At 41.4% G+C, this 22,320-nt stretch overlaps 2 protein-coding genes across 2 annotated transcripts in view; one reads left to right on the forward strand and one right to left on the reverse strand.

Annotated features, from left to right (window-relative positions):
- Positions 1-3,823, forward strand: part of LOC124404610 — a 184,718-nt gene extending 180,895 nt beyond the window's left edge. Inside the window, exons 16-23 of the mRNA XM_046878916.1 lie at positions 386-461; positions 607-780; positions 886-1,266; positions 1,379-1,522; positions 1,624-1,837; positions 1,945-2,061; positions 2,198-2,401; positions 2,529-3,823. Of these exons, the coding sequence (XP_046734872.1) occupies positions 386-461; positions 607-780; positions 886-1,266; positions 1,379-1,522; positions 1,624-1,837; positions 1,945-2,061; positions 2,198-2,401; positions 2,529-2,755 (1,537 nt within the window). The 3' untranslated portion in view covers positions 2,756-3,823. The remainder of the gene's footprint in view (positions 1-385; positions 462-606; positions 781-885; positions 1,267-1,378; positions 1,523-1,623; positions 1,838-1,944; positions 2,062-2,197; positions 2,402-2,528) is intronic.
- Positions 3,824-5,469: 1,646 nt separating this feature from the next.
- LOC124404614 (protein SREK1IP1-like) lies at positions 5,470-6,536 on the reverse strand. The gene is made up of 2 exons (XM_046878930.1): positions 6,312-6,536; positions 5,470-6,121 (listed from the first exon to the last, which is right to left on the reverse strand). Exons 1-2 carry the CDS (start codon positions 6,348-6,350, stop codon positions 5,657-5,659), a joined length of 504 nt encoding a protein of 167 aa, XP_046734886.1. The 5' UTR covers positions 6,351-6,536; the 3' UTR covers positions 5,470-5,656.
- Between the last annotated feature and the right edge of the window lie 15,784 nt (positions 6,537-22,320).

A 22,320-nucleotide genomic window follows, 5' to 3' on the forward strand; every position in this document is an offset into this window, starting at 1 on the left:
TTCCGACTTTGGCATGGAAAAAATCCAATTTTTGTATATTTATGAGAAACAGAGAAACATTAAATTCTTATTTAATTTAATTTTTTCTCTATTTTTTTATCAACAGATAGATTACAGATTTTATACAAGCAATTGAATCTTATTGCTTAATAACATAGATACCTATATACTTTATTTTTAATCTACTCCCATGTATTCGCATCAATTTTTGTTTACTCAAAGAAATGAAAAAAAATTAATTATTCTTCGTTTCTCTGCTGGATACGCATATGATCTATTTTTCTCTTCGTGCCAAGAGCTGATCGTTCTTATATCACATTCAACAAAGTGTACGATGACCGTAGTGAAATTTCACATAACTAACCAACTGTTTCCATGCTTACAGAACAATACTGCTCATAATGAGGGAGATGATACAGACTGAACGAGATTACGTGAAATCACTTGAGTACATAATAGAGGTAAATATATCAAGAATAGTAAACTTGTAGTCTAGACAGTTTGTAGGTATATTGGCAGTTTTTAAATCGACTTTCCTCGATGGTAAAATAATTCACTCGTTTGGTGATATTTATGAAATTTGTTTTTTTTCTTTCCAAACTACAGAACTACATTCCGGAACTGGTGCGGGAAGACATTCCTCAGGCTCTTCGGGGGCAGAGGAACGTTATATTTGGCAATGTTGAAAAAATATACGAATTCCACAGCCAACATTTCCTCCGCGAATTGGAACAGTGCGAACAGTGTCCAATGTTCGTTGGACAGTGCTTCATAAGACACGTAAGTTAACTAATTGAATTCAGCAGTGATTATTCTGGTTTGATTAGTACGGGCACTAGAATATTGCCACTCAACTTCAACTAATAACGTCCTTCCATTTTACAGGAGAAAAAGTTTTACCTTTACGCACTTTACAACAAAAATAAACCCAACTCTGACTCTCTGATGGCCGAGTATGGGACAGCATTTTTCAAAACAAAACAGTTGGAGCTTGGGGACAAGATGGACTTGGCGAGTTACTTGCTGAAACCGGTGCAGCGAATGGGGAAATACGCTCTGCTTTTGCAGCAGCTCGTCAAAGCTGGCACTGATCTTTCCGATCAGATCGCCAGCAAAGACGAGAAAGAAGACAAAGAGGACAAGGAAGAAGAACCGAAACCTCTCGTCGAGGGGGAAGCAGATCTGAGAGCTGCCGAACAAATGGTACGGTTCCAACTACGCCATGGCAATGATCTTCTTGCTATGGACTCTCTACGGGATTGCGACGTAAGTATTCCTCCTTTTTTTCTTTTTTCATCTCTCATTTACAGACGAATTGTGCAATCGTCGTTCTAATTTCCAAATTTCTATCTCGTTGTTTCGCTCCCTGTTTACCCAGGTTAACGTCAAGGAGCAGGGGAGATTGCTGAGGCAAAACGAATTCCTCGTTTGGCAAGGAAAGGGTAAAAAGTGCCTGAGACAAGTGTTTCTTTTTGAGGATCTGATACTATTCAGCAAGGCCAGACGATTCCCGGATAGAAAGGTACTGAATTCATATCATTATAATGATATTTAATTAGGAAAAGGAAATCTTGGTCCTATGCAAATTGTATCTATATATTGTTTTATTTTTACCGATTCCAGAACCTTGACATTTATATCTACAAAAATAGCATCAAAACGACTGACATAGGATTGACAGCTGTGATAGCCGATTCACCAACTAAATTTGAAATCTGGTTCCGCAAGAGAAAACCCGGGGATACCTACACCTTGCAATGTGCTAATGAAGATATTAAAAAGACCTGGACCGAGGAGCTTAGCAATCTTCTTTGGAAACAGGCGCTCCGAAACAGAGGTGAACTCATACACTCTATTCTTACAGTATAATTACATGATTTCACACCGGTATTTCAATTCACTTTTTTCCTTTGCCAATAATTGAATATTATTATGATTTCGCAGAAGTGCGCCTGGCAGAGATGTCGAGTATGGGCATTGGGAACAAACCGTGTCTTGACATCAGGCCAAGTGCCGACCAGATCAACGATCGTTCGATCAGCGTTGCTCAGCTTTCCAAAAGTACGTATACAGTATAAACTGATTCGTTTCTGGCATTATTTTTGTTTAAAAACCAATGAAAACGAGTATCTTTTTACCAGTATTATATAATATCAGATTTTGAATGCAAGTGTAATACTTATTTATCGACAAGCAGCTCCGAGGTTCAGAAACTCAATAGCAGTCTCAGTTTCGGAGGATTCTGGTCGCTGTAGTCGAAGGCCACACAGCGTAATCTCTGTTAGCTCTTCATCGAGCAGTGGCGGGAGCAGTGGGCCCACAGCAACGCTGCATCTAGGGCTGGACACAAGTCCTCGTCCGCATCACCGAAGCACCACATTGAACAGTCAGTGCAGCGTTGGTAAGTTTACAGAGATAGGAAAAAAAATCACGTGATTTCCTTATTCCAAGAGTTTTTCCTAACTTATTGTTATTGTTATTATTATTATTATTTTAATTTTTATCCTTATTTTTATTTCTTTTCCCAGAAAGTGGCATAATCGCTGACATTTCAATCGTATCCGACGATGGTGGCGAAGGAACTGAAAGAAATCACTGGAATTCGTCACTGGAGAGTCCAACGTCTCACCTGCCAGCTACGTCAACTCCGCTTCAATCTCCAACGAACGCGATTTCGGTTCCAGTAACAATGCAACCGTCCGTTTCTGACAGCAATCTGACACCTTATGACCAGGATATTTCGATTAATCTATAATTATTAGGTAATTACCGATAGCCCAGTGACACGCGAGTTTAAAATGCGAATGAAATTATCGTCTATCATTATATGTGTATATGTGAATTGATTCACTTGTGAAAAAATGCACCGCGTTTATCGTAATTTTTTTACGCGATTTACACTGGTACTGCTATAGCAACATATTCAATTACTACCTACAGAAAATCACACTTCATCTTTGATTATTATCGAACCGTTGCAAATAATTTTTTACGCTTCGATTCTTTTGTCATGGGATTTAGAAAATTTTAAGAAGGAACAAACGACAACCCTCAGAAGTTACTCGTATTAACTTACATACTTGGTTACCGCTTGTATTGCATTCTATGGTTATACAAAGTGAATCGATACCTAACTTTTCATCAGGCATAGATACTTCGGTCCAATTTATCTATGGCGTAACATAATATCTTACAGTTGAGCATCGAACTAGCTCAATCATAATGTTTTTACAGTCAGAAAAAAGTAAGCTAAATTTAGAGCTGTTGTAGTATGATTAATACGAAAAAGGATAGCTGAAAGTAATGTTTTATATCTAATAATAAAATGGACACACTTCGGACTGCAAAAAATATTTTTCACATATAAATAATTTCGTTGAAGAAGACATTGATTGGTTTTTCACAGATTGTTAGAGCTGATTTAAATGTCGATCCTCCCGATCGGGATTATAATATAAATACATTATTTTTCATCTGGACCAAAGAGTCAATCTTTATTGTGGAAACAAAATATGACAACCAACAAATTCAGCCTAGCTGTGTGTTTTTAAAACTCAAACGATACTGCAATGTTTTCAATCATCGTGGCCGAATATATTTGACATGTACTCCGAATAATTAATAAAAAAATCCACGATTCGTTCAGGAGGATCAACAATACGCACACGTACATAAACACATATATGCATACATACATACCACGTTGTATTATATTGTAATATTGAAATTTATACTATGTAGCCATAATTGATAAAAACAACCATAGTCTATTATCATTTCCAGATTATATATTAAATATAGAATATATCGGATTTTTCATAAATGATATGTATGTCAGTTTATTTGTACAACCTTTTATTACTCTTAGTTTAATTAGTATGTTAGCATTAACTCTGGCCTGTACACAGAAGCCAAATTTTTATTTTATAGATTTTATGTTTAAAAACACAACAGATAGATATACATATATATATAAATTCATACATATACATACGCATATAAGTTAAAGTTTACGTGTGTGGTCGCTAGTTTTAGAGCAGCTTAGAGAAAAGTTTAATCAAACAAATTATAAGCTCATCTTAAGACAGAGGCCACAAGTCTTTGGAGTATTTGATAAATTAGACGCGATTAGTTCGGACAAACCCTTGTTCAGACTTGCCATTCTGTACTTTTCTTTGATGCGATTTAGATTCCTTTTGCTTAGCATCGTTATAATTAAAAATAAATGATTTGTGTATTCGGCTTTACGTTATGTACAGAAATTTGCAGACCTAATGATAATGAACATAATTTATATTTTTGTACGATAATGCAATTGATAAATAACTGAGGTGTGTTTGTCTGAACTACAGGAGATTGGAATGAAATGAATTTGAACCTTTTATTTGGGTTATTCCAACAATAAAAAATCACCGTATCATCGCACGTATAATTCAAGCAGCTTTAAATAGCGTTCTCGTGCAGCCAATATTTTCCATTTTATTTTAGCTTAATTCAATGGTCTGCCAAGGTATTGCAATATATCTTATGGAAAGTGACCGTAGTTGAAATACGTTTTCTTTTACGTGTCAAAATATTGAAATTATAGGATAATAAATCGTAAAACTGTTAACTTACAATTAGCATGTTGCAATTTGCAATGTGAACATTGTCCCAGTCTGATGCACCTGACTAATCCGAGGGTAATGGATTAAATCATGTAAATGTTAAATTAATGAAATTTTATTTGTGTATTAAATTGAAATTAAAATTATTTTGAAACAGGTTCGTTGAAAATATAGTTATTTATAAAAAACGGTAGTTTGAAAATAGAAGTTGGTGCACTTGACTGAGCACGTTCTTATAAGTTTCAAATAACCGAACTAGATCAAGACAACAGAATATCATAGAAACGACAACTATTTTTTACCATTTTCATCGTACCACGTTTAGTACCATACAAACTTTTTAACAAGTTATTACCGAAGTAATATACCATACATGTCGGTAGTACCTTGTAAAGTATTGTTGTACCAATAGTCATTTAACATGAATGTACTTTTAAGGTATTTATTATTCACATTATTTTTTGTTTTTAGACAATTAGTTTTGAATATGTACCTACCTTGAGATCTTAATCTTATCTTACAATTAATCAATTGTATATATATATATATATACATATATCTATAAAAAAATATTACAAAAAAACACATGATTATCTCAGTATTGTACTGTGTCTAACACCGATGTATTTTATTACTTGATTAAATATATTATATTGGGTGCCTTTTGTAGCGAATTCAATATTTTACTATTGTCTTGGTCATCGTACCATCTGACTACCAGATCATTTCTTGTGAACAAACTCCTTTATGGCACTGAAAATCCCCTTTTGAAATTATTTTCTCACTGTATTTTGCGTTATCCCGCAAGTATTGCGTATTTTATCATTCTGAAATAGCGAGGCAATCGTGAAATGGTCAGATATAAAGAAGTAAAATATTTATTCATAAGAATTCGATATTCTCAATCGTCACATACAGCATTGTGTGGTGTAACTGCGTTTACCATGTAATTGAATAAAATTGGGTTTAAATATTTACAATAACATTCATCCTAGATCAGTTCAAATTAATTCATTCATTCTAAAAAATATGTCCGGTAGTTTGAATTTTCAGTCAGAGTCGCTGTCGCTATCAGAATCAGAGGAACTTTGCTTATTCTGTTTTTTGTGTTTTGATTTTTTACTCTTTTTCTTGTGTTTCTTTTTCTTTTTCTCTGCAATTTCGGATTCCGAATCAGAGCTCTCTGATCTAGATCTGGATCTTGACCGTTCGCGTTTGGCTGATTTTTTTTTTAGCTTTTTTTCCTTCTTTTTTTTCTTCTTTGCTTTCTTCTGTTTCTTTTTGAGTTCCTTTTCGCGCAACTCAGTCAATGGAGACAGATAATTTTCATCACTGTCTGAGCTCGTGCTACTGACGTCCAATACTATTTCCTTGTTTGGATCGACCTTTATGAAATTCCTACATTGAAATGTTAGGTGACCAGCATAACCACACTTCTTACATGCTGGTCGAACTTGTTCTTTGTTTTGTGGAATTAGTCTGGATAAGAATTCAGGATCCATCACAGCTTGCGTCTGCAAATACATATGATTTTAATTATTGCATACAATTCTGGGTATGCTATTGAATAAAATGAAGAGTTTTCACTAAACTGAAGTGAAAACTTTGATATTTGCAGGAATAAATCATCGTAATTGTTTGGAAGAATGCATTCGATTTCGACAAACAAAATTATGCAATCAAAAATTATTGGACAGTACTTACAGTGACAGTATTACTGTTATGACTTGAACTCATGGACATGCCGGCAATCTAAGCGTGTATTCTCAGTGCAACGCTATCAATTTGAACAAATTAGTGAAGCTTTTATTCTTTGAGACCTACTTCGTGCTTGGGTCTGTTTGCTGTTATTGCCCATACATAACCTCGTTGAGTGAAAAATATACAGACAGTCGCCCTAACCTCGGTGTGTCAAATGCACAGATGTCAATGGTTGAACTAGCCTCCATAGGTTGAGGGTTGAACAAAATGCGTTCGGGTTCTGCGAGTGTTTCTCGGAAGTGATTGACTGAAAAATATAAGCTGATTTTTAATCATCCAACCAGGTTGTCAGCAGTTGGTCTTGGAACGAATCAAATTTCGTCTCTAGGGGAAAGAATTGCCCGCGCCAATTGCACCCGACCGGTAGCCGTGACCGGATGCAGCCGCCATAAACATTGTGACATGAGACGACCACTTGTGATCGAAAATCAGCTATGGTCAACATCTCAGTACTTTCCAGTTCACAATTCAGCTCATGGGATACAACTGTTGTCTGTTTGGACTGGATTTTCACGGGCAGCATAATGCTGCTGCAGTATCTTCCTGCCGAGATTAGGTCTAATATAGGAATACCAGTACGGAAGCACTATCCAGAGACTCTACATAACTGACCCCAGTACTAACTGGTGCGCGCTAAATGTCAATGACCTATTTTTTTGGCGTTGCTATTGGTCAGGAACTAGGCAGCAAAATATTTATTATTTTATGTCGTCGATATTTGGCAGAAAAATCAGAGATTCCTTTTTATGTGATTTTTCGAGACGAAAAGTTTTTGTCTCAAGATCAATCAGACCCTCAGGATTAGAAAAATGCCATTTCGTAGCTCGGAGGACGTATACAAAAATAACTACGGGGAAAATAGGGAGTTGTTTTATTGTTAATAATTATCAATATAGGTTGGATGAAATATTGTGGATACGATGTCATACATAAAACGTCGTGCACTCTGGGGAAATCGCCAAAAAAGAAATCTCCAGTTTTTGGGATGTAACTTTTGAACCGTTGAGCGAAGCGTTTTGGGACTATGCTTGATCGATTTCTCTCGCGATGTCACGTCGGAATAGTGACTTACGTGATTATTTGCAGCACTTTCCAAAGTCGTGAAAAATTTCGCCAAAAATCCAAAGGGGTGAGCCTTACTTTTTTGGTTAATTTCTGAACCGGAAATTTCTCGTCTCGGAATCAATTCGTATGACCCTTTCTGGACTGAATCGACCCCCAGGAACTCAAAAAAGGCATGGAAAATAGCGTGGGACCAACAGCACAGAAATGACGACGAAATTCTGCAGTTTTTTGGCTGTAACTTTGCAGGCATTGCTCGCAGCGTATTGGGACTGCGCTTAATCGATTTGTCTCGCAAAATTACGTCGGAATAGTGCCTCACGAAATTGATTGCAGCACTTTTTAAAGTCGTCGAAATTTTCGCCAAAAATCCAAAGGGGTTAGCCTTACTTTTTTGGTCAATTTCTGAGCGGAAAATTTCTCGTCTCGGAATCGATTCGTATAACCCTTTCTGGACTAAATCGACCCCCAGGAACTCAAAAAACACATGGAAAATAGCGTGGGACCAACAGCAGAGAAATGCCGACAAAAATCTGCAGTTTTTTGGCTGTAACTTTGCAGGCGTTGCTCGCAGCGTATTGGGACTGCGCTTAATCGATTTCTCTCGCAAAACTACGTCGGAATAGTGCCTCACGAAATTGATTGCAGCACTTTTTGAAGTCGTCGAAATTTTCGCCAAAAATCCAAAGGGGTTAGCCTTACTTTTTTGGTCAATTTCTTAGCCGAAAATTTCTCGTCACGGAATCGATTTGCATGACCCATTCTGGACTAAATCGACCCCCAGGAACTCAAAAAACACATGGAAAATAGCGTGGGACCAACAGCAGAGAAATGACGACCAAAATCTGCAGTTTTTTGGCTGCAACTTTGCAGGCGTTGCTCGCAGCGTATTAGGACTGCGCTTAATCGATTTCTCTCGCAAAACCACGTCGGAATAGTGCCTCACGAAATTGATTGCAGCACTTTTCAAAGTCGTCGAAATTTTCGCCAAAAATCCAAAGGGGTTAGCCTTACTTTTTTGGTCAATTTCTGAGCCGGAAATTTCTCGTCACGGAATCGATTCGCATGACCCTTTCTGGTCTAAATCGACCCCCAGGAACTCAAAAAACACATGGAAAATAGCGTGGGACCAACAGCAGAGAAATGACGACCAAAATCTGCAGTTTTTTGGCTGTAACTTTGCAGGCGTTGCTCGCAGCGTATTGGGACTGCGCTTAATCGATTTCTCTCGCAAAATTACGTCGGAATAGTGCCTCACGAAATTGATCGCAGCACTTTTTAAAGTCGTCGAAATTTTCGCCAAAAATCCAAAGGGGTTAGCCTTACTTTTTTGGTCAATTTCTGAGCCGAAAATTTCTCGTCTCGGAATCGATTCGTATGACCCTTTCTGGACTAAATCGACCCCCAGGAACTGAAAAAACACATGGAAAATAGCGTGGGACCAACAGCAGAGAAATGACGACCAAAATCTGCAGTTTTTTGGCTGTAACTTTGCAGGCGTTGCTCGCAGCGTAATGGGACTGCGCTTAATCGATTTCTCTCGCGAAACCACGTCGGAATAGTGCCTCACGAAATTGATTGCAGCACTTTTCAAAGTCGTCGAAATTTTCGCCAAAAATCCAAAGGGGTTAGCCTTACTTTTTTGGTCAATTTCTGAGCCGAAAATTTCTCGTCTCGGAATCGATTCGTATGACCCTTTCTGGACTAAATCGACCCCCAGGAACTCAAAAAACACACGGAAAATAGCGTGGGACCAACAGCAGAGAAATGACGACAAAAATCTGCAGTTTTTTGGCTGTAACTTTGCAGGCGTTGCTCGCAGCGTATTGGGACTGCGCTTAATCGGTTTCTCTCGCAAAATTACGTCGGAATAGTGCCTCACGAAATTGATTGCAGCACTTTTTAAAGTCGTCGAAATTTTCGCCAAAAATCCAAAGGGGTTAGCCTTACTTTTTTGGTCAATTTCTGAGCCGAAAATTTCTCGTCTCGGAATCGATTCGTATGACCCTTTCTGGACTAAATCGACCCCCAGGAACTCAGAAAACACACGGAAAATAGCGTGGGACCAACAGCAGAGAAATGACGACCAAAATCTGCAGTTTTTTGGCTGTAACTTTGCAGGCGTTGCTCGCAGCGTATTGGGACTGCGCTTAATCGATTTCTCTCGCAAAACCACGTCGGAATAGTGCCTCACGAAATTGATTGCAGCACTTTTCAAAGTCGTCGAAATTTTCGCCAAAAATCCAAAGGGGTTAGCCTTACTTTTTTGGTCAATTTCTGAGCCGAAAATTTCTCGTCACGGAATCGATTCGCATGACCCTTTCTGGACTAAATCGACCCCCAGGAACTCAAAAAACACATGGAAAATAGCGTGGGACCAACAGCAGAGAGATGACGACAAAAATCTGCAGTTTTTTGGCTGCAACTTTGCAGGCGTTGCTCGCAGCGTATTGGGACTGCGCTTAATCGATTTCTCTCGCAAAATTACGTCGGAATAGTGCCTCACGAAATTGATTGCAGCACTTTTCAAAGTCGTCGAAATTTTCGCCAAAAATCCCAAGGGGTTAGCCTTACTTTTTTGGTCAATTTCTGAGCCGAAAATTTCTCGTCTCGGAATCGATTCGTATGACCCTTTCTGGACTAAATCGACCCCCAGGAACTCAAAAAACACATGGAAAATAGCGTGGGACCAACAGCAGAGAAATGACGACAAAAATCTGCAGTTTTTTGGCTGTAACTTTGCAGGCGTTGCTCGCAGCGTATTGGGACTGCGCTTAATCGATTTCTCTCGCAAAATTACGTCGAAATAGTGCCTCACGAAATTGATTGCAGCACTTTTTAAAGTCGTCGAAATTTTCGCCAAAAATCCAAAGGGGTTAGCCTTACTTTTTTGGTCAATTTCTGAGCCGAAAATTTCTCGTCTCGGAATCGATTCGTATGACCCTTTCTGGACTAAATCGACCCCCAGGAACTCAAAAAACACATGGAAAATAGCGTGGGACCAACAGCAGAGAAATGACGACAAAAATCTGCAGTTTTTTGGCTGTAACTTTGCAGGCGTTGCTCGCAGCGTATTGGGACTGCGCTTAATCGGTTTCTCTCGCAAAATTACGTCGGAATAGTGCCTCACGAAATTGATTGCAGCACTTTTTAAAGTCGTCGAAATTTTCGCCAAAAATCCAAAGGGGTTAGCCTTACTTTTTTGGTCAATTTCTGAGCCGAAAATTTCTCGTCTCGGAATCGATTCGTATGACCCTTTCTGGACTAAATCGACCCCCAGGAACTCAAAAAACACACGGAAAATAGCGTGGGACCAACAGCAGAGAAATGACGACCAAAATCTGCAGTTTTTTGGCTGTAACTTTGCAGGCGTTGCTCGCAGCGTATTGGGACTGCGCTTAATCGATTTCTCTCGCAAAACCACGTCGGAATAGTGCCTCACGAAATTGATTGCAGCACTTTTCAAAGTCGTCGAAATTTTCGCCAAAAATCCAAAGGGGTTAGCCTTACTTTTTTAGTCAATTTCTGAGCCGAAAATTTCTCGTCACGGAATCGATTCGCATGACCCTTTCTGGACTAAATCGACCCCCAGGAACTCAAAAAACACATGGAAAATAGCGTGGGACCAACAGCAGAGAAATGACGACCAAAATCTGCAGTTTTTTGGCTGTAACTTTGCAGGCGTTGCTCGCAGCGTATTGGGACTGCGCTTAATCGATTTCTCTCGCAAAATTACGTCGGAATAGTGCCTCACGAAATTGATTGCAGCACTTTTTAAAGTCGTCGAAATTTTCGCCAAAAATCCAAAGGGGTTAGCCTTACTTTTTTGGTCAATTTCTGAGCCGAAAAATTCTCGTCTCGGAATCGATTCGTATGACCCTTTCTGGACTAAATCGACCCCCAGGAACTGAAAAAACACATGGAAAATAGCGTGGGACCAACAGCAGAGAAATGACGACCAAAATCTGCAGTTTTTTGGCTGTAACTTTGCAGGCGTTGCTCGCAGCGTAATGGGACTGCGCTTAATCGATTTCTCTCGCGAAACCACGTCGGAATAGTGCCTCACGAAATTGATTGCAGCACTTTTCAAAGTCGTCGAAATTTTCGCCAAAAATCCAAAGGGGTTAGCCTTACTTTTTTGGTCAATTTCTGAGCCGAAAATTTCTCGTCTCGGAATCGATTCGTATGACCCTTTCTGGACTAAATCGACCCCCAGGAACTCAAAAAACACACGGAAAATAGCGTGGGACCAACAGCAGAGAAATGACGACCAAAATCTGCAGTTTTTTGGCTGTAACTTTGCAGGCGTTGCTCGCAGCGTATTGGGACTGCGCTTAATCAGTTTCTCTCGCAAAACCACGTCGTAATAGTGCCTCACGAAATTGATTGCAGCACTTTTCAAAGTCGTCGAAATTTTCGCCAAAAATCCAAAGGGGTTAGCCTTACTTTTTTAGTCAATTTCTGAGCCGAAAATTTCTCGTCACGGAATCGATTCGCATGACCCTTTCTGGACTAAATCGACCCCCAGGAACTCAAAAAACACACGGAAAATAGCGTGGGACCAACAGCAGAGAAATGACGACAAAAATCTGCAGTTTTTTGGCTGCAACTTTGCAGGCGTTGCTCGCAGCGTATTGGGACTGCGCTTAATCGATTTCTCTCGCAAAACTACGTCGGAATAGTGCCTCACGAAATTGATTGCAGCACTTTTCAAAGTCGTCGAAATTTTCGCCAAAAATCCAAAGGGGTTAGCCTTACTTTTTTGGTCAATTTCTGAGCCGAAAATTTCTCGTCACGGAATCGATTCGCATGACCCTTTCTGGACTAAATCGACCCCCAGGAACTCAAAAAACACATGGAAAATAGCGTGGGACCAACAGCAGAGAGATGACGACAAAAATCTGCAGTTTTTTGGCTGCAACTTTGCAGGCGTTGCTCGCAGCGTATTGGGACTGCGCTTAATCGATTTCTCTCGCAAAATTACGTCGGAATAGTGCCTCACGAAATTGATTGCAGCACTTTTCAAAGTCGTCGAAATTTTCGCCAAAAATCCCAAGGGGTTAGCCTTACTTTTTTGGTCAATTTCTGAGCCGAAAATTTCTCGTCTCGGAATCGATTCGTATGACCCTTTCTGGACTAAATCGACCCCCAGGAACTCAAAAAACACATGGAAAATAGCGTGGGACCAACAGCAGAGAAATGACGACAAAAATCTGCAGTTTTTTGGCTGTAACTTTGCAGGCGTTGCTCGCAGCGTATTGGGACTGCGCTTAATCGATTTCTCTCGCAAAATTACGTCGGAATAGTGCCTCACGAAATTGATTGCAGCACTTTTTAAAGTCGTCGAAATTTTCGCCAAAAATCCAAAGGGGTTAGCCTTACTTTTTTGGTCAATTTCTGAGCCGAAAATTTCTCGTCTCGGAATCGATTCGTATGACCCTTTCAGGACTAAATCGACCCCCAGGAACTCAAAAAACACATGGAAAATAGCGTGGGACCAACAGCAGAGAAATGACGACAAAAATCTGCAGTTTTTTGGCTGTAACTTTGCAGGCGTTGCTCGCAGCGTAATGGGACTGCGCTTAATCGATTTCTCTCGCGAAACCACGTCGGAATAGTGCCTCACGAAATTGATTGCAGCACTTTTCAAAGTCGTCGAAATTTTCGCCAAAAATCCAAAGGGGTTAGCCTTACTTTTTTGGTCAATTTCTGAGCCGAAAATTTCTCGTCTCGGAATCGATTCGTATGACCCTTTCTGGACTAAATCGACCCCCAGGAACTCAAAAAACACACGGAAAATAGCGTGGGACCAACAGCAGAGAAATGACGACCAAAATCTGCAGTTTTTTGGCTGTAACTTTGCAGGCGTTGCTCGCAGCGTATTGGGACTGCGCCTCATCGATTTCTCTCGCAAAACCACGTCGGAATAGTGCCTCACGAAATTGATTGCAGCACTTTTTGAAGTCGTCGAAATTTTCGCCAAAAATCCAAAGGGGTTAGCCTTACTTTTTTGGTCAATTTCTTAGCCGAAAATTTCTCGTCACGGAATCGATTCGCATGACCCTTTCTGGACTAAATCGACCCCCAGGAACTCAAAAAACACATGGAAAATAGCGTGGGACCAACAGCAGAGAAATGACGACAAAAATCTGCGGTTTTTTGGCTGCAACTTTGCAGGCGTTGCTCGCAGCGTATTGGGACTGCGCTTAATCGATTTCTCTCGCAAAACTACGTCGGAATAGTGCCTCACGAAATTGATTGCAGCACTTTTCAAAGTCGTCGAAATTTTCGCCAAAAATCCAAAGGGGTTAGCCTTACTTTTTTGGTCAATTTCTGAGCCGAAAATTTCTCGTCTCGGAATCGATTCGTATGACCCTTTCTGGACTAAATCGACCCCCAGGAACTCAAAAAACACACGGAAAATAGCGTGGGACCAACAGCAGAGAAATGACGACCAAAATCTGCAGTTTTTTGGCTGTAACTTTGCAGGCGTTGCTCGCAGCGTATTGGGACTGCGCTTAATCGATTTCTCTCGCAAAACCACGTCGGAATAGTGCCTCACGAAATTGATTGCAGCACTTTTCAAAGTCGTCGAAATTTTCGCCAAAAATCCAAAGGGGTTAGCCTTACTTTTTTAGTCAATTTCTGAGCCGAAAATTTCTCGTCACGGAATCGATTCGCATGACCCTTTCTGGACTAAATCGACCCCCAGGAACTCAAAAAACACATGGAAAATAGCGTGGGACCAACAGCAGAGAAATGACGACCAAAATCTGCAGTTTTTTGGCTGTAACTTTGCAGGCGTTGCTCGCAGCGTATTGGGACTGCGCTTAATCGATTTCTCTCGCAAAATTACGTCGGAATAGTGCCTCACGAAATTGATTGCAGCACTTTTTAAAGTCGTCGAAATTTTCGCCAAAAATCCAAAGGGGTTAGCCTTACTTTTTTGGTCAATTTCTGAGCCGAAAATTTCTCGTCTCGGAATCGATTCGTATGACCCTTTCTGGACTAAATCGACCCCCAGGAACTCAAAAAACACATGGAAAATAGCGTGGGACCAACAGCACAGAAATGACGACCAAAATCTGCAGTTTTTTGGCTGTAACTTTGCAGGCGTTGCTCGCAGCGTAATGGGACTGCGCTTAATCGATTTCTCTCGCGAAACCACGTCGGAATAGTGCCTCACGAAATTGATTGCAGCACTTTTCAAAGTCGTCGAAATTTTCGCCAAAAATCCAAAGGGGTTAGCCTTACTTTTTTGGTCAATTTCTGAGCCGAAAATTTCTCGTCTCGGAATCGATTCGTATGACCCTTTCTGGACTAAATCGACCCCCAGGAACTCAAAAAACACACGGAAAATAGCGTGGGACCAACAGCAGAGAAATGACGACCAAAATCTGCAGTTTTTTGGCTGTAACTTTGCAGGCGTTGCTCGCAGCGTATTGGGACTGCGCTTAATCAGTTTCTCTCGCAAAACCACGTCGTAATAGTGCCTCACGAAATTGATTGCAGCACTTTTCAAAGTCGTCGAAATTTTCGCCAAAAATCCAAAGGGGTTAGCCTTACTTTTTTAGTCAATTTCTGAGCCGAAAATTTCTCGTCACGGAATCGATTCGCATGACCCTTTCTGGACTAAATCGACCCCCAGGAACTCAAAAAACACACGGAAAATAGCGTGGGACCAACAGCAGAGAAATGACGACAAAAATCTGCAGTTTTTTGGCTGCAACTTTGCAGGCGTTGCTCGCAGCGTATTGGGACTGCGCTTAATCGATTTCTCTCGCAAAACTACGTCGGAATAGTGCCTCACGAAATTGATTGCAGCACTTTTCAAAGTCGTCGAAATTTTCGCCAAAAATCCAAAGGGGTTAGCCTTACTTTTTTGGTCAATTTCTGAGCCGAAAATTTCTCGTCACGGAATCGATTCGCATGACCCTTTCTGGACTAAATCGACCCCCAGGAACTCAAAAAACACATGGAAAATAGCGTGGGACCAACAGCAGAGAGATGACGACAAAAATCTGCAGTTTTTTGGCTGCAACTTTGCAGGCGTTGCTCGCAGCGTATTGGGACTGCGCTTAATCGATTTCTCTCGCAAAATTACGTCGGAATAGTGCCTCACGAAATTGATTGCAGCACTTTTCAAAGTCGTCGAAATTTTCGCCAAAAATCCCAAGGGGTTAGCCTTACTTTTTTGGTCAATTTCTGAGCCGAAAATTTCTCGTCTCGGAATCGATTCGTATGACCCTTTCTGGACTAAATCGACCCCCAGGAACTCAAAAAACACATGGAAAATAGCGTGGGACCAACAGCAGAGAAATGACGACAAAAATCTGCAGTTTTTTGGCTGTAACTTTGCAGGCGTTGCTCGCAGCGTATTGGGACTGCGCTTAATCGATTTCTCTCGCAAAATTACGTCGGAATAGTGCCTCACGAAATTGATTGCAGCACTTTTTAAAGTCGTCGAAATTTTCGCCAAAAATCCAAAGGGGTTAGCCTTACTTTTTTGGTCAATTTCTGAGCCGAAAATTTCTCGTCTCGGAATCGATTCGTATGACCCTTTCAGGACTAAATCGACCCCCAGGAACTCAAAAAACACATGGAAAATAGCGTGGGACCAACAGCAGAGAAATGACGACAAAAATCTGCAGTTTTTTGGCTGTAACTTTGCAGGCGTTGCTCGCAGCGTAATGGGACTGCGCTTAATCGATTTCTCTCGCGAAACCACGTCGGAATAGTGCCTCACGAAATTGATTGCAGCACTTTTCAAAGTCGTCGAAATTTTCGCCAAAAATCCAAAGGGGTTAGCCTTACTTTTTTGGTCAATTTCTGAGCCGAAAATTTCTCGTCTCGGAATCGATTCGTATGACCCTTTCTGGACTAAATCGACCCCCAGGAACTCAAAAAACACACGGAAAATAGCGTGGGACCAACAGCAGAGAAATGACGACCAAAATCTGCAGTTTTTTGGCTGTAACTTTGCAGGTGTTGCTCGCAGCGTATTGGGACTGCGCCTCATCGATTTCTCTCGCAAAACCACGTCGGAATAGTGCCTCACGAAATTGATTGCAGCACTTTTTGAAGTCGTCGAAATTTTCGCCAAAAATCCAAAGGGGTTAGCCTTACTTTTTTGGTCAATTTCTTAGCCGAAAATTTCTCGTCACGGAATCGATTCGCATGACCCTTTCTGGACTAAATCGACCCCCAGGAACTCAAAAAACACATGGAAAATAGCGTGGGACCAACAGCAGAGAAATGACGACAAAAATCTGCGGTTTTTTGGCTGCAACTTTGCAGGCGTTGCTCGCAGCGTATTGGGACTGCGCTTAATCGATTTCTCTCGCAAAACTACGTCGGAATAGTGCCTCACGAAATTGATTGCAGCACTTTTCAAAGTCGTCGAAATTTTCGCCAAAAATCCAAAGGGGTTAGCCTTACTTTTTTGGTCAATTTCTGAGCCGAAAATTTCTCGTCACGGAATCGATTCGCATGACCCTTTCTGGACTAAATCGACCCCCAGGAACTCAAAAAACACATGGAAAATAGCGTGGGACCAACAGCAGAGAAATGACGACAAAAATCTGCAGTTTTTTGGCTGCAACTTTGCAGGCGTTGCTCGCAGCGTATTGGGACTGCGCTTAATCGATTTCTCTCGCAAAACTACGTCGGAATAGTGCCTCACGAAATTGATTGCAGCACTTTTTGAAGTCGTCGAAATTTTCGCCAAAAATCCCAAGGGGTTAGCCTTACTTTTTTGGTCAATTTCTTAGCCGAAAATTTCTCGTCACGGAATCGATTCGCATGACCCTTTCTGGACTAAATCGACCCCCAGGAACTCGAAAAAACACATGGAAAATAGCGTGGGACCAACAGCAGAGAAATGACGACAAAAATCTGCGGTTTTTTGGCTGCAACTTTGCAGGCGTTGCTCGCAGCGTATTGGGACTGCGCTTAATCGATTTCTCTCGCAAAACTACGTCGGAATAGTGCCTCACGAAATTGATTGCAGCACTTTTCAAAGTCGTCGAAATTTTCGCCAAAAATCCAAAGGGGTTAGCCTTACTTTTTTGGTCAATTTCTGAGCCGAAAATTTCTCGTCACGGAATCGATTCGCATGACCCTTTCTGGACTAAATCGACCCCCAGGAACTCAAAAAACACACGGAAAATAGCGTGGGACCAACAGCAGAGAAATGACGACAAAAATCTGCAGTTTTTTGGCTGCAACTTTGCAGGCGTTGCTCGCAGCGTATTGGGACTGCGCTTAATCGATTTCTCTCGCAAAACTACGTCGGAATAGTGCCTCACGAAATTGATTGCAGCACTTTTCAAAGTCGTCGAAATTTTCGCCAAAAATCCAAAGGGGTTAGCCTTACTTTTTTGGTCAATTTCTGAGCCGAAAATTTCTCGTCACGGAATCGATTCGCATGACCCTTTCTGGACTAAATCGACCCCCAGGAACTCAAAAAACACATGGAAAATAGCGTGGGACCAACAGCAGAGAGATGACGACAAAAATCTGCAGTTTTTTGGCTGCAACTTTGCAGGCGTTGCTCGCAGCGTATTGGGACTGCGCTTAATCGATTTCTCTCGCAAAATTACGTCGGAATAGTGCCTCACGAAATTGATTGCAGCACTTTTCAAAGTCGTCGAAATTTTCGCCAAAAATCCCAAGGGGTTAGCCTTACTTTTTTGGTAAATTTCTGAGCCGAAAATTTCTCGTCTCGGAATCGATTCGTATGACCCTTTCTGGACTAAATCGACCCCCAGGAACTCAAAAAACACATGGAAAATAGCGTGGGACCAACAGCAGAGAAATGACGACAAAAATCTGCAGTTTTTTGGCTGTAACTTTGCAGGCGTTGCTCGCAGCGTATTGGGACTGCGCTTAATCGATTTCTCTCGCAAAATTACGTCGGAATAGTGCCTCACGAAATTGATCGCAGCACTTTTTAAAGTCGTCGAAATTTTCGCCAAAAATCCAAAGGGGTTAGCCTTACTTTTTTGGTCAATTTCTGAGCCGAAAATTTCTCGTCTCGGAATCGATTCGTATGACCCTTTCTGGACTAAATCGACCCCCAGGAACTCAAAAAACACACGGAAAATAGCGTGGGACCAACAGCAGAGAAATGACGACCAAAATCTGCAGTTTTTTGGCTGTAACTTTGCAGGCGTTGCTCGCAGCGTATTGGGACTGCGCTTAATCGATTTCTCTCGCAAAACCACGTCGGAATAGTGCCTCACGAAATTGATTGCAGCACTTTTCAAAATCGTCGAAATTTTCGCCAAAAATCCAAAGGGGTTAGCCTTACTTTTTTAGTCAATTTCTGAGCCGAAAATTTCTCGTCACGGAATCGATTCGCATGACCCTTTGTGGACTAAATCGACCCCCAGGAACTCAAAAAACACATGGAAAATAGCGTGGGACCAACAGCAGAGAAATGACGACCAAAATCTGCAGTTTTTTGGCTGTAACTTTGCAGGCGTTGCTCGCAGCGTATTGGGACTGCGCTTAATCGATTTCTCTCGCAAAATTACGTCGGAATAGTGCCTCACGAAATTGATTGCAGCACTTTTTAAAGTCGTCGAAATTTTCGCCAAAAATCCAAAGGGGTTAGCTTTACTTTTTTGGTCAATTTCTGAGCCGAAAAATTCTCGTCTCGGAATCGATTCGTATGACCCTTTCTGGACTAAATCGACCCCCAGGAACTCAAAAAACACACGGAAAATAGCGTGGGACCAACAGCAGAGAAATGACGACAAAAATCTGCAGTTTTTTGGCTGCAACTTTGCAGGCGTTGCTCGCAGCGTATTGGGACTGCGCTTAATCAATTTCTCTCGCAAAACTACGTCGGAATAGTGCCTCACGAAATTGATTGCAGCACTTTTCAAAGTCGTCGAAATTTTCGCCAAAAATCCAAAGGGGTTAGCCTTACTTTTTTGGTCAATTTCTGAGCCGAAAATTTCTCGTCACGGAATCGATTCGCATGACCCTTTCTGGACTAAATCGACCCCCAGGAACTCAAAAAACACATGGAAAATAGCGTGGGACCAACAGCAGAGAGATGACGACAAAAATCTGCAGTTTTTTGGCTGCAACTTTGCAGGCGTTGCTCGCAGCGTATTGGGACTGCGCTTAATCGATTTCTCTCGCAAAATTACGTCGGAATAGTGCCTCACGAAATTGATTGCAGCACTTTTCAAAGTCGTCGAAATTTTCGCCAAAAATCCCAAGGGGTTAGCCTTACTTTTTTGGTCAATTTCTGAGCCGAAAATTTCTCGTCTCGGAATCGATTCGTATGACCCTTTCTGGACTAAATCGACCCCCAGGAACTCAAAAAACACATGGAAAATAGCGTGGGACCAACAGCAGAGAAATGACGACAAAAATCTGCAGTTTTTTGGCTGTAACTTTGCAGGCGTTGCTCGCAGCGTATTGGGACTGCGCTTAATCGATTTCTCTCGCAAAATTACGTCGGAATAGTGCCTCACGAAATTGATCGCAGCACTTTTTAAAGTCGTCGAAATTTTCGCCAAAAATCCAAAGGGGTTAGCCTTACTTTTTTGGTCAATTTCTGAGCCGAAAATTTCTCGTCTCGGAATCGATTCGTATGACCCTTTCAGGACTAAATCGACCCCCAGGAACTCAAAAAACACATGGAAAATAGCGTGGGACCAACAGCAGAGAAATGACGACAAAAATCTGCAGTTTTTTGGCTGTAACTTTGCAGGCGTTGCTCGCAGCGTATTGGGACTGCGCTTAATCGGTTTCTCTCGCAAAATTACGTCGGAATAGTGCCTCACGAAATTGATTGCAGCACTTTTTAAAGTCGTCGAAATTTTCGCCAAAAATCCAAAGGGGTTAGCCTTACTTTTTTGGTCAATTTCTGAGCCGAAAATTTCTCGTCTCGGAATCGATTCGTATGACCCTTTCTGGACTAAATCGACCCCCAGGAACTCAAAAAACACACGGAAAATAGCGTGGGACCAACAGCAGAGAAATGACGACCAAAATCTGCAGTTTTTTGGCTGTAACTTTGCAGGCGTTGCTCGCAGCGTATTGGGACTGCGCTTAATCGATTTCTCTCGCAAAACCACGTCGGAATAGTGCCTCACGAAATTGATTGCAGCACTTTTCAAAGTCGTCGAAATTTTCGCCAAAAATCCAAAGGGGTTAGCCTTACTTTTTTAGTCAATTTCTGAGCCGAAAATTTCTCGTCACGGAATCGATTCGCATGACCCTTTGTGGACTAAATCGACCCCCAGGAACTCAAAAAACACATGGAAAATAGCGTGGGACCAACAGCAGAGAAATGACGACCAAAATCTGCAGTTTTTTGGCTGTAACTTTGCAGGCGTTGCTCGCAGCGTATTGGGACTGCGCTTAATCGATTTCTCTCGCAAAATTACGTCGGAATAGTGCCTCACGAAATTGATTGCAGCACTTTTTAAAGTCGTCGAAATTTTCGCCAAAAATCCAAAGGGGTTAGCTTTACTTTTTTGGTCAATTTCTGAGCCGAAAAATTCTCGTCTCGGAATCGATTCGTATGACCCTTTCTGGACTAAATCGACCCCCAGGAACTCAAAAAACACATGGAAAATAGCGTGGGACCAACAGCAGAGAAATGACGACAAAAATCTGCAGTTTTTTGGCTGTAACTTTGCAGGCGTTGCTCGCAGCGTATTGGGACTGCGCTTAATCGATTTCTCTCGCAAAATTACGTCGGAATAGTGCCTCACGAAATTGATTGCAGCACTTTTTAAAGTCGTCGAAATTTTCGCCAAAAATCCAAAGGGGTTAGCCTTACTTTTTTGGTCAATTTCTGAGCCGAAAATTTCTCGTCTCGGAATCGATTCGTATGACCCTTTCTGGGCTAAATCGACCCCCAGAAACTCAAAAAACACACGGAAAATAGCGTGGGACCAACAGCAGAGAAATGCCGACAAAAATCTGCAGTTTTTTGGCTGTAACTTTGCAGGCGTTGCTCGCAGCGTATTGGGACTGCGCTTAATCGATTTCTCTCGCAAAACTACGTCGGAATAGTGCCTCACGAAATTGATTGCAGCACTTTTTGAAGTCGTCGAAATTTTCGCCAAAAATCCAAAGGGGTTAGCCTTACTTTTTTGGTCAATTTCTTAGCCGAAAATTTCTCGTCACGGAATCGATTCGCATGACCCTTTCTGGACTAAATCGACCCCCAGGAACTCAAAAAACACATGGAAAATAGCGTGGGACCAACAGCAGAGAAATGCCGACAATAATCTGCAGTTTTTTGGCTGTAACTTTGCAGGCGTTGCTCGCAGCGTATTGGGACTGCGCTTAATCGATTTCTCTCGCAAAACTACGTCGGAATAGTGCCTCACGAAATTGATTGCAGCACTTTTTGAAGTCGTCGAAATTTTCGCCAAAAATCCCAAGGGGTTAGCCTTACTTTTTTGGTCAATTTCTTAGCCGAAAATTTCTCGTCACGGAATCGATTCGCATGACCCTTTCTGGACTAAATCGACCCTCAGGAACTCAAAAAACACATGGAAAATAGCGTGGGACCAACAGCAGAGAAATGACGACAAAAATCTGCGGTTTTTTGGCTGCAACTTTGCAGGCGTTGCTCGCAGCGTATTGGGACTGCGCTTAATCGATTTCTCTCGCAAAACTACGTCGGAATAGTGCCTCACGAAATTGATTGCAGCACTTTTTAAAGTCGTCGAAATTTTCGCCAAAAATCCAAAGGGGTTAGCTTTACTTTTTTGGTCAATTTCTGAGCCGAAAAATTCTCGTCTCGGAATCGATTCGTATGACCCTTTCTGGACTAAATCGACCCCCAGGAACTGAAAAAACACATGGAAAATAGCGTGGGACCAACAGCAGAGAGATGACGACAAAAATCTGC

Source organism: Diprion similis, chromosome 3 (assembly GCF_021155765.1).
Source record: "Diprion similis isolate iyDipSimi1 chromosome 3, iyDipSimi1.1, whole genome shotgun sequence".
Lineage (NCBI taxonomy): Eukaryota > Metazoa > Arthropoda > Insecta > Hymenoptera > Diprionidae > Diprion > Diprion similis.

Excerpts from the sequence above, each read along its gene's own strand:
- LOC124404614 (XM_046878930.1), bottom strand. The coding sequence starts at position 6,350 with ATGTCCATGAGTTCAAGTCATAACAGTAATACTGTCACT. Across the intron at positions 6,122-6,311 it reads ATAACAGTAATACTGTCACT|ACGCAAGCTGTGATGGATCC; the intron begins GTAAGTACTGTC and ends ATGTATTTGCAG.